The 19,249-nt window shown below is 40.9% G+C and overlaps 1 protein-coding gene across 2 annotated transcripts in view; it reads left to right on the top strand.

Moving 5' to 3' along the window:
- Window positions 1-19,249, top strand: part of zswim7 (zinc finger, SWIM-type containing 7) — a 46,931-nt gene that overhangs the window by 9,241 nt on the left and 18,441 nt on the right. Inside the window, exon 4 of one of the 2 annotated variants that reach the window (XM_050040239.1) lies at window positions 2,070-2,335. The exons of the other annotated variant lie outside the window; for it this stretch is intronic. Within the exon in view, the coding sequence (XP_049896196.1) occupies window positions 2,070-2,222 (153 nt within the window). The 3' untranslated portion in view covers window positions 2,223-2,335. Of the gene's footprint in view, window positions 1-2,069; window positions 2,336-19,249 lie in introns of those variants that run through there. 2 annotated transcript variants of the gene reach the window in all.

Raw genomic sequence — 19,249 nt, 5'->3', positions numbered from 1 at the left:
ATCCGTGAAGAGAACACCTCTCCAATGTGCCAGACGCCATCGAATGTGAGCATTTGCCCACTCAAGTCGGTTACGACAACGAACTGCAGTCAGGTCGAGACCCCGATGAGGACGACGAGCATGCAGATGAGCTTCCCTGAGACGGTTTCTGACAGTTTGTGCAGAAATTCTTTGGTTATGCAAACCGATTGTTGCAGCAGCTGTCCGGCCGACTGGTCTCAGACAGAGGTGAACATGCTGGATGTGGAGGTCCTGGGCTGGTGTGGTTACACGTGGTCTGCGGTTGTGAGGCCGGGTTGGATGTACTGCCAAATTGCCTGAAACGCCTTTGGAGACGGCTTATGGTAGAGAAATGAACATTCAAATCACGGGCAACAGCTCTGGTGGACATTTCTGCAGTCAGCATGCCAATTGCATGCTCCCTCAAAACTTGCGACATCTGTGGCATTGTGCTGTGTGATAAAACTGAACATTTCAGAGTGGCCTTTTATTGTGGTCAGCCTAAGGCACACCTGTGCAATAATCATGCTGTCTAATCAGCATCTTGATATGCCACACCTCTGAGGTGGGATAGATTATCTCGGCAAAGGAGAAGTGCTCACTAACACAGATTTAGACAGATTTGTGAACAATATTTATGGGAAATGGTCTTTTGTGTGTATAGAAAATGTTTTAGATCTTTGAGTTCAGCTCATGAAAAATGGGAGCAAAATCAAAAGTGTTGCATTTATATTTTTGTTCAGTGTATTTCACTTTCTTCATTAGATTTTAGAGAAACATACAAATGATACATAACTATGTCAGCATATGGACATTCACAAGACATAAAAATTAAGATAAAAATGCACAATAATTTTAATAGAGAGTAAAAATGTAATAATAGAAAATTAAAAAGATAAAAAAAAATGTTGCTCCTGCAGCTAGCACCTGCCAACGTCCAATTTCATCCCACCATAGAGTCAACATAAAGCGATGCTCCTAATGCTCCTAATGCTCCTAATGCTCCTAATGCTCCTAATACTCAGACCCAGTATACTTTCCAAGTCTGTATGTTCAAGATAATGATGCAAGGACGACATACTTTTTCAAAATACTTCTTGTTTTTTTTGCAGACAGGTTTTTTAGTTATTTACCAGTACTTGGTCTATTTACATTTTTCCATTACAGTGCTTTCATCTGTTTTGCCTGTAACAGACACAGATCTAAAAAGATTTGCTCCTTATGTTTTGTTCTTTTGGATAACAACCTAAAAAAAGGGTTCGGGGTTCAGTGTACACTATGTACTTTTCTACCGCGAGGGGACTCTATGCAATAACAAAAGATGGAGCAATGTCTTCATGCAGTCAGTTTCTCTTGGTTATAGTTCCTTCAGTGTTCATCGTTCAGGAGGTTTTTAGCAGGAGCCGAATTATCTGCAGAGGTGTCTTCCTCTCCAAATCAAACAGACGAGGTGATTTAAACCAGTGACAACATTGACTTAAGCAGGTTTACGCTTCTTTGATGCCGTTCAGCTCATCGAGTTGCTGCCAGCCTGACTCCTGCTTATGTAGGCTCACCTTTTTTCTCTGATAGCTTAAGATCCAGATGTTCAGGAGATTTTTAGCGGGAGCCAAATTAACCGCAAAGGTCTCTTCCTCTTAAAAACATATGGAGCAAACACTGAATAAAGCAGTTTCACGTTAAAAATCAGTGTTTCTCTGATGCAGTATGGTGAAAAGTGAAAATCCAGACATTTGATGACTAAAATCCTTCATCTGATAAAAACATATATTTATTTTATCATAGAAAACTGACTTAAAACTGGATAAAGTGTCAATTTATGACAGCTTCTGGCAGACAGCCACAACCCTGACGCATGCACAGAGGGGATACAATGCCACTGACAGGCGATGGAGACCAAAAGGCACGAGCCATGTCCCTGATTAAAATTACAGATTTCTCTGAGTTTGAACGTTGTTGGAAACGTTCGGGATAATGCAAGTACACAACTCAACACAACATACACCGATCAGCCAAAACATTCAAACCAGTGGTAGGTGAAGTGAGTAACATTGATCATTTTGTTACAGTGCAATGTTCTGCTGGGAGACGTTTGGTCATGGCGTTCATGTGGATGCTACTTGACGCCCTTCACCCCACCAAAACACCGTTGTAGGCTATGTAACCCCCCCCTCACAGCAACGGTACTCCCTGATGGCAGTGGCCCCCCAGCAGGAAAATGAGCCATGCCACACCACAAAAACTGCTCAGGAATGGCCCAGGGAACGTGACAAAAAGCTAAAGGTTTCGACCAGGCATTGTATTCAAATCTCTAGATCTCTCTAGATCAAATCTCTTCCATCATATACTTTATAGATTGGGTGATCTTAAATCTGCATATTTTCAAAAGCACCTCACAAACACCTAATATTACCAGACGACTAGACACCAAAGAAGAAATGCTATTCCTTTTTTCTCAGAGCTGACCTGAGTCACCCTGTCCTCAAAGTGAATCTCAGCAGGATGCAGAGTGACCTGTGACGGGACATGCAAGGCGGTCCACTGAGGTTGTGGTCATTGTGACCCAAATTTCCTGTAAACTCCTTCAGGCTCCTGCAAAAACAGTTTTATGAAAGGAACTGTAAAGCACAATGCAGCTAAATAAAGACATGCATTCTGCTCTGTTGGGACACGGGCAGCTCAGTTGTTGGTGTCTTTAACCGTTTCATTTAATGTCCCTCAAGGCTGTGTGACATTTGTGGTCCAGCAGCATGTATGGGAAATTATTAATGTAATATCTATTTTTATTCTCTTGTTCTCTGGAAAAATCTCCCCCCCACCCAAAAAACCTTCTTATCTTCATCTGTGGTTTTTCTTGATCATTGTTTCCCAAAGCCCATGATGACGTCCTCTAATGTCCTGTTCTGTCTACAACCCAAAAATATGTAAAACCAGAAAATATTCACATTTAAGAAGCTTAACTCTGAGAAATTTAACTTTTTTCACTGGAAAAGAAACTGTCACTGTACAAATCTTTATATGTTTAACTTATATTTCAGACATTTGTCAGATTTCCCAACCATGTTTAGCACTTTGTGATATTTTTCAAAGTTAGATTTTGAACATTGAGCTCTGTAATTCCAAAAACATATTGTTTGTATTAACTGTTTTATTATTAGATTTTATATTAAATCTGTTACAGAGCAGAAATGATGAGTCAATTAATCGATTAGGAGGTCAAAAGAAAACTAATCTAATTTTAGCAGTGTGAGGATTTGCTTCTTATCCTCTTCATATACAATATTAAAAAGTTGTGACTGGCATTTTTCACTACTTTTGTCTTTTACGTATCATAGATTTAACGATTAATGGATTAATTGAGAAAATTATTTGCCGATTAATCAACGATGAACATAATTCCAGGGTGCAAACTTTATGTTTTGGTGGCTGGTGAATTTGCATATTTTACCATTGTTTGGCAAGGGGGTGGTGTTATTTTTGTACCCTGTAATTGTTAGTTGCTGTCCAGACCAATGTCATTTAATTCTTGCAATGTGTCACAGCGTTATTTTCTAAGCTGAGAACAAATAATGATAATTTGCTAGATACAATATCTTGCAGACTCTAATGTTCAGTGGAAGTGACTGAAGCAGCAACAAGTTGTCATTTAATTGACATTTGATCTGCAGAAAATTACAAAGAAGAAAATATACTTTATTAATCCCTGAGGGGAGATTCAATGTTTTCACTCTGTTGTCATATACACACAGGCTGGAAATACACACACTGATGCACAAACAGGACCTATACGTGCATTAAATATAGAGATAGCAGAGTGAGGAGTCTGTCTTTGGAAGGTGCCCTGAGCAGTTGGGGGTTCAGTGCCTTGCTTAAAGGCAACTTGGCAGTGCCCAGGAAGCGAACTGGCACCTCTCCAGCTACCAGTCCACACTCCATATTTGTTCGGGACGGGGACTTGAGTCGGCAACCCTCTGGTTCCCAAACCCAAGTCCCTATGGACTGAGCTACTGCAGCCAAATCTGCAAATTAATCTGCAACTGTATTGATTGTTAATTGTTGAAGTGAGTGCGGTCCTTGGTCTGATGGTATAGTAAATATAATGTTTTTTAGGGCTTAAACTCAATCAACCATGGACTCTACCTGGTAGCGTTGCGTGTCCACCAAACCGTCTTTTTTCCTGTCACAGAGCTCGACATTAACACTTTCCCAGGGCAAGTTAACTCTGTGTTCAAGCAAGTGGAATGCCTTGAATGAAAAATAGATGTGATCTCCAATGTAATATTATCTGAAAATAAAACCGCGCACTGTTTGGCTGGGAGCCAACAGCTGAGCTGCATGCACGAGTCTGTCTCACCACCAAGCATTGAGCGGGACTAATTAGAAAAATCGGACTTACTGGACACTAGAAGTTAACTTCGGGGTTGACAATTTCATGTACAACATTAACTTACTGATGTTAAATATCTCTGTAACGCTGCATGAAGAGAAAGTCTTACTATTCGTAGCCCAGCAGCTAACGTTAGCCACCCTGCTGCTCCAACAAGAGCTCTGGTGTTATCCTATCGCTTTCAGAAGCATCAAAATGCAGCCTTGAACTGCCTTTTTTCTTTTCTTTTTTTTTTGAGAAATAAATCTGACACTGAATGTCTTCTGGGATTAAATTTGTTTCCCAACTGAAAATGGGGGTTGAAAAGTGTTAAACTGGATAAAACGTGCTCATCAATGTCCCCAGCCATCCAGTCACAGTGGAGAAGGGGCGGAACAAAGACCAACCATCACGCTGGACATCTGCAGTTTTCAGTTGGGAAAAGAAACACTTTGGTAGACACACGACCTTATTAAAATAACAACAGCGACTGTCCTATCAATGAGAATTCGGTCAGATAAGAGCATATTGATGAATCAGTTGACCAACGGAACAGGATGTGACAACCCTAATGCGTTGGAAATGTCAGTTGGATAAAGTCATTTTAGCCTCTGAGATATTGTGACAGGATTTAAATGATGAATTGAGAAAATAATCTACAGATTAATCAACAATGAACATAATTGTTAGTAGCAGCACTAATTTGCTGGATACAATGTCTCGCAGACTCTTGTGTTTAGTGGAAGTGACACGTCCTGCTTGTCAATGTTTGCATGAGTCTAAGCCTGTGGGAAGGTCACACATTTCCCCCTCTGCTTGATTTTGTTGCTCCGCTGTTTACTCACTGCTCTGAAACATTTTAGTGGAAGCAGGCTGTCATTCACACATATAAATAGCTAGCCTGGGTCTGTCTGACGGTGAAGGAATCAGCCTAGCAGCACTCACACAGCTCACTCGTTACGTAGTACGTTAGGGCTTTTTTGTTTAATCCATACAAAATCAAAGTGTGAAAACAACAAATTGTGGTTTTGTGATTAACTATTTCTCGGCAACTTCCCTGTTAATTTGTCATTTGTACACTTTGGGATTTGATACAGATTACACAAACAATATATAAGGTGTTCAGACATCAGAGTGGTATTGATTTTATTCTTATCTAAAAGAAATAGATTAAAGCCAGGAAACCAGGAATTGAGACAGGAGTCCTTGTGATGTAGCCAATTCGTTTTTTTTAATGCCTGATTTAATAATTTTTTGTAGAAATTTGACAGAGTTTATAAAAGTCTGGGACTCATCTTTAAAGTGCCAACATATCGCACAAAAAACTGCTGTTATGTGCTGTTAGTTTTAGATTTTGAAGGCTTTTAACAATTTTTTTCATCCGGGATATGGGTGTTTTCTGGCACAGGGCAAGTTTCAAAGTTAATCTTTTATCCCAAATATGTTGATAAGTTATAATTTTAAGGGTTTTTTATATATAAAATGTTGCAGATGTTCATATCAAAAGTGGCCAAAGTTTCAAATCATGTGGTAAACGTATGTAAAAGTAGTCCCTGTGAGCAAAAAACCTCAAGCGCCAGACTGTTCTGAATGCTCTATTTCTAACAGTTTTTTTGTGCTTTGGCTACAAGCTGTCAGCTCATGAAGTATTTTTGTATATGATCATCTGCTCAAGGCATACTGCTGCAAGTGTTAATATTACATACACCGCTACATGTAGCTACATGCTAACATCAGGGAAACATAGTCATGGTTGTTGATGTTGTTAATTTCTCCCCAGTTTCAAATCATATTCCTACTGAAACATTTTCAGTTGTGTTAAGATGCTCTTACTGGTGATTTTTTTACATTGAAAGTGCTGCTATTCTGTTACAGTCATTCTGCAGCTGCGGAGATGGAGACATGTACAGCTGTAGCCACATTCTGTTTCGAGCTTACATGACACACCCCTCCAAACCTTGCCCACCAGTATGAGATGAATCCAGCAGCGTGACAGTTATTTGAACCCTTCTACAATGCGACATTGTAAAAGCCAAACATAGCAATAATCTTCTTTATAATTCATTATACATGAAGATGCGAGTCACCTAAACGAGATGTAACCCGTACCCTACCTTTGACAGTTTCTTTTTTAACGTAACGCCTCATAGCTAGCTAAATGCTAACTTAGCATTTTCATTGGGACTTCTGCGTCTGGACCAAGGGGCGAAGGGGGGTGATCGTGTACTGATGTGGTAGGTCAGGGGTAAGCAACCTGCAGCGCTGGAGACACATGCCTAAAGAAATTCTTACATTCTCCAATTGTAAAAATGTGAAGCCGCTATACCAAATAAAATAATGTTTTTACATTTCAACAACTAACGTGTGCATAATACATCTGCTGCACCTTTTCCTTGAAATTTTGCCAAACCTTGATAGCAGTGGCAAGTCTTGAGTTAACTGTTAGTGATGGATTGAGTGAGACTTCAGTTTACACAGTGTCTATTCAAACGCTGCCTCAAAGCCATGCCACAAATATTTATCTTACCCTGCTCCCTGAGTCTCTCAATTTAAACTTGGCAGTGACAGCTTCAGCAAGCAGCTGTTGAAATATCTGGAACCAGAACATGGCTGACATGGCATTAAGATATATTTAATGTTCTGGGCTAAATGTAATTACAGCAGGTCTCTAAGAAATAAAAGGAGGAAAGGAGCAGGAGGATGAGGATCAGAGGTCGAGTCATGACAGCCATGACCTTTCAGGTTGGAAGGCTGAATACTTCCCTTCAGAGTAGTCCATATTTGGGCAGCATGTTACAGCACTGTGAGTTAGTTTCACATAATATATTGTATTGATCTATGTATCAGTATTATTTGTATAGCACATTTCATACAAGTTAGTGCAGTTCAGAGTGTTTCACAGATTATTGAGTGGCTGATAGTAAGACGAAGACGAAGTGTTTCCGCTACATTCATTTGCTGCCGCTCCTTCAAAACATTTATTTTGCAAATGCACCACCACCGCTCTCAGACATCTGTGCACTTGCACAGCGCAGCAGCCAATGTAGTGAGGAGAGCAGCGGTGAGGGGAGGGGGGAGTGGGGGAAGGCTCCTATTTAGGGATGCACCGAATATATTCGGCCGAATATTGCAAAAAAACACACATTCGGTATTCGGTGGAGTAAGTTAAAAGTAAGGCCGAATAATAGCGGCGTGTTTTGATAACGCAATCAAACAGCGTGCGGTGACGGACGGAGTAAAATGTCGGCAGTGTGGCGATATTTTACTCCGTCCGTCACCGCACTCGCATTTGCGACTAAAAATAGTTTTGTTCACTTTAGGGACTGTTCTTTACTTATGAAGGGACTTGTGAGAGGAGGAGGGTGGCTGGTTGATTTTTATTTCATTTATTTATTTATTTTATTTTGATCCCCCCTATGTTCATCACTTATTGATGCTGTTTTTGAAGTATGAATAAGTCAATAAGTAATTTATTCCATTGAAATATCATTGATGTATTATAGAAGTGATTTATCTTTTTATAAATGACAAAAGGCACATCTGCCTCATTTTTGCTGTGGTATCCTGATACTAGTCAGAACCGTAATACTTTTACTGGTATCGTACCGTGGGTCGCAATTTTGGTACTGTGACAACACTAATCTGGAGGGGGTTCATCTGCAAAAACTAATGAAAAACTAAAAAACGGCATTCGGTACTCGGTATTTGGCCAAGCGTTTAATATTATTCGGCTTCGGCCACAAATTTTCATTTCGGTGCATTCCTACTCCTATTGGAATTAACGTTATTCGCGGGATCTTGAAAGTGACATCATCACTGGAGCACCAGGTCAGAGTCTGTCGTCTTGAAGAATAGGGCAGCGAACCAGAGGAAAAAAAAAGGTTGATTTTATTAGCTATTATTATTATTACCCCCGCTGCTGAAAAAAATCCTAGAGGAAACACTGTAGACTGGAAAAAAATATTGATTAAAATATTAGAGAATAGATTTAAAAACTATGATAAAAGTAATAGTGGCAAACCAGAAAAAAATAAAAACCAGAAACGGAATGGATTAAAAAGGCACAACAAGAAAAACTACTACTACTGCTAATAATAATAATAATAATGATAATAATGATTATAATAAGGTTAAATAAAAGCTGGACGAAAACTGGGTAAAATATATTAAAATGACAAAACAAGAATGGAAATGACAATAAAATACAATAAAATAGATTTCAGTAATAATATGATAATAATAATAATAATAATAAATACCAAAAACTAAACTGAAACAATATTGTCCGGTTAAAAAACTAAGAAAAAATGAATAAAATGAATGTAAATTGATTTCAGGAAGGAAACCGCATGAATTTCCTTCAGCTTTTGCGACATCGAACCACAGAAATTGAACAAAAGTGTGGTAGTGCCAAAAACTGCAGTTCTTTTAATGGCCACTTGAGGCTGGCTCAAAGAGTGAGTCAGTCCCCATAGACCCCATGTTAAAATGCCCAACTTTACTGCATAAATAAACATGTTTACAGCCTGGTACAAAAAATTGGATTTAGTCTCTATAGCTAATTTCAAAATTCATGACCACTGTGTGGGGGGTGATTTTTTACATAACTCCTCCATCTTAATGTTATTCAGACTTTAAGTTATGCATAAGGAAAGGGACACTTTGAGTGACAAGTAGGTTCAGTCCGTTAACAAGTTGCCACCACAGCGTCGACGTTGGATTGGTAACGTAACCATGGCGTAACCAGATTCACAGAGTAGAGGCGTAGCTGTCGCTATTTCAGTGTGTTTTCAGTTCATAAGAGTTATTTTAATGTGGTTAAAAAAGCCTTGTTCAGCATTTGGTTTTACTAACTACTCTAACTAGTCGGATACTACTACTACTACTATTTTTCCAGTATGTACAATTATTTTTAATGGTTTTAACCCTGTTTTCCCGCAGCGAAAGTTAGCAGTAGCATTACCACAGTTAACCATACTTGTAAATTCATTGTGCTAACCGAACTGGCAGCTAGCTGTAGCAACACCGTCTCAACCAAATATGGTCACTGCGGGCTCCAAAAATCTAAGATGTTGACGACCAAAAATGCCAAATTTGAAGTCTCAAAACAAATAGACATCTAATGTTAAACAACTGGGATCATGTCTTCCTGTGAGTATGGTAGTGAAAGAGTACTCACATTGATTTCCAATTAAACATTATGGCCACTCCTCCATACTTCTCCAACCATGTATTTTGTGTATTAAGCTACATACTTAGATACTACTGAAGCATTATACCTGGCCCATACAAAAACAATCTAAACCTACCGACTAAAGCTAAATCAATTTTTCAAAAACTAAACCTTTCTGAAATACTGAAACTTAACTACAACATTTTGAAGAACAGTAGCTCACTTTAAAAAAAAAAAAAAAAAAGCCCTTCTGTTTATTATTAGTCATCTACTCATCAAAGTCCTTAAAAATTTCCTGTGTGAGGAGGAGAGGGTGAGAAAGCAGATTTCTGTCATCAGATGATAAATAGTGATCTTAACAAAGCAAAACTTTCTTAAGTGGTTTCCAGAAAATCATCAGACAATATTTGGATTGAAACTATATTCTTAGACAATATTAAGCGTAGAGTTTACTGGATGTACTGTGACTTGCTCATCTGGCCACTGAATCAGAGAGATGTCGAAATAGTCGATCAATTAACAAAATGCCCAGTCTTGGTCATTTCCTGTTAATATGCTGTTTCCGTGGGACACAATCAAGTTTCTCATGTTGTAGGGAATGAATAACTCATGAGAGCATGACATTTCGCTGCTGGGATTTTTCACCTTATCTCATTGTTAACGTTCAGTGACCTTTTCCTTGGCGAGGGTGTACCACAGCCTGTTGGGAAACAGAAGTAGCGAGTAGACACAACACTATGGATGGCGGTGTTTTGTCTTCTACGCATTAAAAAGTTGAGGTTGATGTTCAGCAAAGTAGGAATGAAACAGTTGATGAAGTGGTTGATTGGCATGATAGAACTGTTTTGATAATTGATTAATTATTCATTAGATTCTGCCAAAAATGCCACACATTTGGAGGCTCCAGCCTCATCAAATGTGAGGATTTGCCCTGTTTTCTGTAACTGTAAATTGATTTTCTCTGGGTTTTGGACTATTGTTTGAACAAAACAAGTAATGCAAAGATGTTTGACATTATATAGACTAAAATAACTTCAGATTCAGGCCAACAGAACAAGAATGGCTGCATGAGGTGGTGAAAGGGGAAGTTTTTACGATGCTTTCCTAATGTGCCTGTTTGTGAAGAGCGGCAGCTGCAAGGGGCTCTGAAATGTTTTTTTTAATCTTATCTCCAGTGGCATCGGTTTGCCAAACGTTTCTCCTGATGGGAATGTAAAACAAGCTTTATGCGGCATGGAGACGGCTTTTTGGTACTTGAAGTAGTTCATTAGGACACATGTAAGAGACAGGCAGTTCTCTTTTTTTAAATGTTATAATAGTGCAGCTGGAGAGTGACAGGAAAGTGGGGAGAGAGATGGGGAATGACACACAACAATTGGCTGCAAGTTGGAACTGAACCTGAGCTGCTGCAAAGGACTGTGCCTACATGCGACACATACTCTACCATGTGAGCTAGAGGTCGTCCCAAGACAGGCAGTTTTCAAAGCCCTTTGGTACTGTATAAGGTCTAGTTCACACCAATGACTGTATGATATAGATGGCATGAGAGCTCTCCTAAAGTTAATCCAAAACATCTCAATCTCCCTCTAGTGGCTGGCTGCAGTATAGGTCATAAACCCTGCCCCCTTCGATGTTAGCGGATGGGACATGGGCCAAACTAAAAACACAGTACACATCACCTGAATTTTTCCCAAAGATGGTTTCTGTTATTTTTTTCTGTAGTGTTTTATCACGTTGATTTATGCTTAAGTGGTCAGTTTTCCAATAAGTTTGGTTTTATTAGTTATTTGAAGCCATAAAAAGGGTGTTTAATGACACTACTGACTAGGGATGGGCAAACTATCAAAATTCATTATTCGATCATCAAAAAAATTAACGATCAATTATCGATTAATTGATAAGCGAGTATTTCAAAAGAGAGAAAACAAAAGAGTGCAGTGCAGACTGTCGCTGCAAGAGAGCGCAGCTGCCCCAGTTTTGAGCTTCAACCCCCCAGGCCAAAGAGGAAGAATGGCGCGCATGCGCAGTTCACCCCTGGGTGTTTACAACCGTTGCCAGCCAGAGTTACAGGCTTCAGTTTTCAGCAAAACCTCCGTCTTTCAATGGCGTAGTGTTTTCAGAGGCTTCAAGGGAAGCCGCCGAGGCTTTGGAGAGCGATGAGAGCCTCCGTCTGTTTCTGATTTTTTGCCTGGCATAGGTCCGGTGGGGGTCTCGTAGGCCCATCGAGCCGCCGTGCTCGCCGGGCGGAAGGGTCTCGTTGGCACGGCGACTCGCCGGGCAGGGGGTCTCGTTGGCACGGCGACTCGCCGGGCAGGGGGACTCGTTGGCATGGTGGCTCGCCGGGCGGAAGGGTCTCGTTGGCATGGCGACTCACCGGGTGGGGGGTCTCTCTGGCATGGCGGCTCGCCGGACCTATGCCAGACATTGTAGGGGAAACACTGCGACTGTCGATCAAAATTATTTGTGATCGATCAAAAGCCTTAACAATCAATCATCGATAATCGAAAATTGATGCCCATCCCTACTACTGACAGCTGCGTGTGTCAATTGGTGTGCTCATGATCAATGCCGCTACTCGCGATATGGTCGGACAGGTGTATGGGCAGGAACCCATTACTGCAGCTCCACTTCCTGATCGCTTCTGTGCTCCAAATGGCATTACCAGCGCAAGATGGCTGTGCATATCCAGGATATTTTGGCATCTTTCTTGTACAGTGGGAAGCAGTGTCCATCTTTATATACAGGTGAAGAGAGAGGAGGAGTGCACACCGGGGTTGGAGAGGTGCTAGTCTCGCTCACCAGACCTTTCTCAAGAAAAGAAAGGTCTGGCTGGGCCGACTCTCACTTTAAGATTGGAGAAAAAAACACCCCGGCTGCTTGTATTTTCTTTCATCCAATCACAGTCGTTCTGGGCGGTGCCACAGCAATGGTGCGCTTGCAAAAATATTGCCTGGGGAAAACAGGTTTTGGTGTAACACGCCCACAAAAATATCGCCTACAGGACGCGAACCATGGCAGAAAAATGGCTACATCCCCGCAAGATCAAACACCGCAAAAGTTAGTAAAGGATGTATTGAAAACGGTTGAAAACTGCTACACAACCGGAGGTGGTAGGGCGGGACTTCAGCGGGTGGCTCGTTCCACCTAATGAGAGGCTGATCTATGCAGCGAACTTCCGCCCTCTCAGACTAGAGAGGTGCTGACCACTGACGAAAAAATACAGATTCACATACATCAAACCCTGATGAAGACGGTCTAGTCGAAATGTTGGTACTTGAATAAAAGAAAATATTTTTGCATCAAGTTTTAGAGTGTGCGCCTGACATCTTTCATCTTTATATACAGTCCAAGGTCCATATGTTGTGAGGGAAATTCTCCTCTCCGAATAAGTGACGTGACCCAGGTGTTCTCTGCCAACCTTCAAAATGTACAGACCTTTATACTGAAGCTCTGACCCCAGTTTGCACCCAACAGCTGCCCTCGTAAAGGTGATTGCCCCCCATAAAACAGATTCCCCAGTACAGGAAACTTCCCCCATCAAACCAAAGGTCATGCCTCCAAGATATTGGAAAATAAGCCCCCAATATAGATTCCTGAATAATTCTAACAATGTGCATGGTTACTTTTTAGGAACTTAAGTTTTTCTTTGCGTTTTGGCCTCTTGTCCAAAGCAAACTGCATTTTAGGTCACTGAAAACAGACCCTTAGTTAAACTTCTTCCAAAGTGAAGATGTTGAGAAACTCACTCAACTTTTCAGTGTTGACGTGTAGACAGGGAAAACTGATTGGTTTGACACGTCAGCTCTTGCGCCATCATTTTCTCATCATCGTCTGTTCCTATGAAATTTGCTTAGTGGCGCATGAAAACAAAAGAACTGGGTTTCCAGCATATGAAATCTTCTGCATCATGGGGCCCATACAGCAAGCACAGTAGAGACTTATGGTAGCTGAGTGGCTAACTTCTGGTTTAGCCCTGTGCTAACTTGAATGGGGTTACAGATGACTTTATCGTGCAGCTCTTCTAGACTTAAGAAATATTATTGAACCAAATGAATTCCATCTTGATAATGAAATGAGTCATTTTGCATGGGTTGGGATGCTCAAAAGAATTTATCTACTGATTTACAAATGTCTTTTTCACCATGTGATTGGAAAAAGTCTTTTTGGGCCTTGTAGCATCATGTGACAAACCCGGACGTTGTAATTCCCGGCAGTGTTCCTGGGGTCTTGGTTCTGTGACTGCGTAAGACGAAATAACTCTCCATACCAGCAGGTGTCAGTAGTCTGTATTCGTCATCTAAAAAGGGCATGCCAGAGGACCTTTGGACTGCGCATATACTAACCATTGTTATGATATATACAGTCCCTGACAAAAGTCTTGTCGCTTATCCTAGTTGTAGGAACAACAAATAATAACCTGTCTTGTAGTTGATCAATTGGGATCAGAAATAGCTTATATGAAAGGCAAAGGCCTTTAGATTATGCTTATTATACCAAAATAAAGTTGTGTATCATTCATTGAGTTTTATCATTTAATTAGGACAGAAAGGTCAGATTTTGCTCGGACAAAAGTCTTGTCGTGTCTTTAAACGATTCAACCAATCACAGATTAGAGCTCCACCTGTGACAAATACTGTAATTAACACATTCCCAGGTGTGTATAAAAAGAACCCCAGCACACCAGACCTTCATGTGAAGTGCAACCTGACCGCTGACAACATGCCAAAGATTCAACCACAGACCAAAGTGCTGATCATCAAGAGCCTGAAGACCAAGTCTGCTGCTGAGGTGGCAGACATCTTCAGTGTATCCAAACGTCAAGTGGAGAGGATAAAAAAAAGATTTGAAGAAACTGGTGACGTTCATGACAAGCCCAGGTCAGGCAGACCCCGTAAGACAACTGTTAGAGAGGACCGTTTGTTGCTTCGGCAGTCCAGGGCCAGCCCTTTTTCAACTGCAGCAGAGCTACATCAGAACTGGTCACCAGAAACCCCTGTATCTACCAGAACAGTTTGTCGAATTCTCTCACGCAGTGGTCTTCATGGCCGAATTACTGCTCACAAACCAGCATTAAACAGAAGACAACAAAAGAATCGTGTTGCATTTGCCAAGGCCCACAGCTTGCAGAAAGGATGGACAGTAGAAAAGTGGCAGAAGGTTGATTTTTCTGATGAATCATCCATTGAACTGCATCCCAATCGCCGCAAATACTGCAGAAGACCTGTTGGAACCCGCATGGACCCAAGATTCACCCAGAAAACAGTCAAGTTTGGTGGAGGAAAAATCATGGTTTGGGGTTACATCCAGTATGGGGGTGTGCGAGAGATCTGCAGAGTGGATGGCAACATCAACAGCCTGAAGTATCAAGAGGTTCATGCTGCCCATTACATTCCAAACCACAAGAGAGGGCAAATTCTTCAGCAGGATGGTGCTCCTTCTCATACTTCAGCCTCCACATCAAAGTTCCTGAAAGTGAAGAAGGTCAAGGTGCTCCAGGATTGGCCAGCCCAATCACCAGACATGAACATTATTGAGCATGTCTGGGGTAAGATGAGGAGGAGGCTTGGAAGATGAAACCAAAGAATCTTGATGAACTCTGGGAGTCCTGCAAGACTGCTTTCTTTGCCATTCCAGATGACTTCAACAATAAGTTATTTGAGTCATTGCCGAGATGTATGGATGCAGTCCTCCAAGCTCATGGGAGTCATACACAATATTAATTCTTTTTCCCAAGGCACCATGACTTTATGTTCTGATGTTATTGGAACATGTTTGTGTATTCAAAATAAAGTATCATTTCTACAGTACATTATTTTTGTATGCGACAAGACTTTTGTCCAAGCAAGATCTGACCTTTCTCTCCTAATTAAATGATAAAACTCAGTGAATGATGCACAACTTTATTTTGGTATAATAAGCATAATCTAGAGGCCTTTGCCTTTCATATAAGCCATTTCTGATTCCAATTGATCAACTACAAGTCAAGTTATTATTTGTTGCTCCTACAACTAGGATAAGCGACAAGACTTTTGTCAGGGACTGTACATGAAACAAAGCAACATTTGCCTACCATTTTAACATCACTTTTGCTCACCACTTGTTGGTCTTCAGTTGCTTTTTTTCCCACTGGCGTTGTGAAAATATTTGTGTTGGATTGATCAGATGATATGAAGATGAATAGACTAGAAGAGCCCTCTGTCTTTGACCTCTTGACTTTAGTCGTTTGCTTATGTCGTGCACTGATCGTGCACTGATTCGCTTAAGCTGAACAGCCAATCAGAGTGATTTGTCACGATAATGGGCTCTGCCACTGATTCATCACGCTTAATCAGCTGAAAAAACACTGCCAAGGGCTGCCTAGTGCCAACCATGTGGACACACCACATAAACTAGGGCCAAGACGCTGACTGATGGCCCAACATTGGCTGATGGCCAACCTTCAGCCTAGTGTGCCAGGGCCTTAACCTTGCTAAAAGGCAGCATTTCCATGTTTACACATACATGTACAGTTACTCTTCCACCATATTAAGCTATGGAGGTCACTGGCACATAATAGCCTTCCGGTAATGGGCTTGTTTTCAGGCTTCTGATTGGCTTCTTCTACATCTTCTTCTTATTTGTGTGGCTTTAGGGTTAGGTTTATATCACCACCTGTTGGTTTGGCATGCTGACAGAGATTTATATGTATATATATGACCATACTTGTGTGGACAGGTTTTTTTTTTTGAGAATTAAGGAGGGAAAAACACGGTTTTCACAAATACCTGTGTACGTGCAGAGTTGGCCAAAGACTTCTTACAATATGCTGGAATACAGATACAGGGGATTGTATACCTCAGTGACTTCCCAGAGCTTTACATTTCCCTGAAGCCTTATTTGTGGTGTGGAACTAGTGGACAGAAGGCCGTCCAAAGTTCCGGCCCTCTGGCTCATGATGGCTTCCCGAGAAGTATTCCCGTGAGAGCCAACATTTCAGGCAGGGATGGAGCCAGAGCTTTGCTGAGGCTTTAACTCTCACTGTTCCTTGTGCAGAGACGGAATCTTACAGATCTTAATGCATAAACTGCCATTTGAGGAAAACTTGGATCCCTCCCAGGTTAGTGGAGGCCTGCAGTTTGTGGTGTGTGTTGATGATGTTGTTAGCTGCCAGCTTTGCAGTGTGAGCTGCAGCAGAGACACATAATAATGACAGCAAGCAACAGAAAATGCCCAAGTGTGAGCTGGTTTTCAATAAACTTGGCTCTTTGGGAACTGTAGAGACTCTTGGCTCGGTCTCCACAGTTGTACTGTTTCTATGCCGATCCTGCTGTGCATGGTGCTTTATTCAACTTTACTGAGGTGCCTTAAGTCCATGTAATTGTCTCTTTTGTGCCTCATTTATAATGAAGTGTCACGCTGAAGAAATGGGAGATTTTTGCATTTGTAGGTCACAGGGAAAGGTAATTTATCGAAGCTCTGGAGAATAATGGAGCCTGCTCTGCCATCTTGGGAGGCATTAGTTATTGTGAGGTGTCAAGCTAATCCACCAACTTAATGTCCTTGTGTCATGTGCATGACGATGAGCCTTAAATCACTGCCTGTAGCTGGGAGTGAGCACCGGCATTGTGGATTGGAGATTTTGTCAGTTGAGGCCATTAGACAATAGACACCTCATACTAGTTGTTTAAAAATGCATCGTTTCTACTTCGTCTCCTTCAATCCTTCAAATAGCTAACGTGAAATGATGATGCTGATGATGGAACCACACCTTCAACCCAACCACGATTCTGTCACTTCCATGAAACATTTAAAAATAAAGAATTATGGTTCGTTAAAGTCCAGTGATTTTGGACTGTGAAGTCAGTTTCTTAAAGGGACAGTTCACCCCAAATCAAATGTACATATACGTAATGCTGTTTATCAGTCTAGATTGTTTTGGTGTGAGTTGCTGAGTGTTGGCGATATTGACCATAGAGATGTCTGCCTTCTCTCCAGTATAATGTAACTAGATGTCATGTCACGCTGCTTGTGGTGCTCAAAGAGCCAAAAACCCCCACAGTAACAGCAATGTCTCTTTCCAGAAATCATGACCCGGTTACTCAAGACAATCCACAGACCTTGTTGTGAGCAGTTTCATGTTGGAACTATTTTCTTTCCACCAAACATTCGCCAACTCACACCCAAACAATTTAGACTGATGAATAGCGCTACAGGTAAGAGAGAAAATCTGTATTTTTGATTTTGGGGTGAATTATTTGTTTTAAAGGACCTTGCAAGTTGTCTTCAGGAGACATTAGCTGGTGTATTGACACTGAAACAGGGACCAACTTTATTGTCTTTGAGATGTTCCACCCAAATCGGTTTATTTGAAGCAATGTCTTACAGCTGTGAATTACAAGGTATGACTATATCCCAGTAAATCACCATGACTGCTGTCGTAATGTGTGAACAGTTTGATTTCACACATGAAGCAGCTGCAGGACTTGTCTCTAGATGACATCATCAGTCTCTTCTCCCTGCTGTGTAACTTAAGGACAAGGTGCGATTAGTATTAATGGTGGAGAAATAACAAAGTGTTGGCTTGCATGGTTGCAGCGGCTCTGTACTCCCAGCGTTGATTTGAGCACATGCACTTTATATTGTACAATAACTTAATCCACAATGTACTTAAATGTACTTACTTGCTTTATCTCATCGATATCTATGGTTTTACCTTGTTCTTATCTTGTCTTAATGTTTTAAATTTCACTTTAACGTAATGTTTAAAAATTCATTTGTGTGCAGCTGTCAATAAATTTCATTGTACATCTACAATGACAATAAAGTGCCTAATGTTTTGTGTCAAAAAGGTTCAAACTCACAAGTTGTAGAAATTACATGACAATTTAAAGAACATTCATTGTCACTTTCATATTTAATAGTTTTTTTTTTTTTTTTAAATTGTTGGTCGATGTCAACAGCAGGATTCTATGCACTGTGAGTCAGTAGGTATATTTGAGATGAACAGGGCCTCACCTGGAAAGAGGACGAGATCAGGGGGCGGTGAAAAAAACGCTGCAGTCAAGTTAGACAGTTTCCGACAGTTTTCCAGGTACTGTCATCATTATCATCCACACAAGATATGTTCATGAACAGATTGAACCTTTGATGCTTAACATAAGACCAGTAGCCCACAGTCTTGTATTAGATAACACAACTACACAGAAAATTTGTATCTCTTCCAGATGTGGTGTTTGTGGTTGAAACTAAGAGCTAATCAGCTCTTTGATTTGACAGCCAGACTTTGTCCATCATGCTCTGGGTCTTGCAGGCGGTGGAGAGTTGCAGCTCTGCAGCGCTTATCTCTAAAAACTGCAGCTGCCTCAGTCTCATGAAGTTATCTTTGCCCATGTATGTGTGATGTCAGAGCCAGTCAGACACAAATCCAACTGGCATGTATTATGCTGCGATTGACGGTAATTGATTATTAGCAGGCCTGGCTCATCTCTAACCAGCATAATGTTGTTGTTTTTTTATTTTAATTTAACATTTATTGAACCAGGAGAGTCCCATTGTGATTAAGAATCTCTTCTTCATGAGAGACATAGCCAAGACAGGCAGCATTGTAATCCACCGTCATGGACTTAAGTTTCACTGCTTCGCCGACGACATTCAGCTCTACATCTCCACCAAAGCCATCACTCCTGGTACTCACTTTGCCCTCGCCATCTGCTTCACGGAAATAAAACCCT

This window comes from Epinephelus moara, chromosome 3 (genome assembly GCF_006386435.1).
Source record: "Epinephelus moara isolate mb chromosome 3, YSFRI_EMoa_1.0, whole genome shotgun sequence".
Classification (NCBI taxonomy): Eukaryota; Metazoa; Chordata; class Actinopteri; order Perciformes; family Serranidae; genus Epinephelus; species Epinephelus moara.
This window is presented reverse-complemented; position numbering and strand designations above follow the sequence as displayed.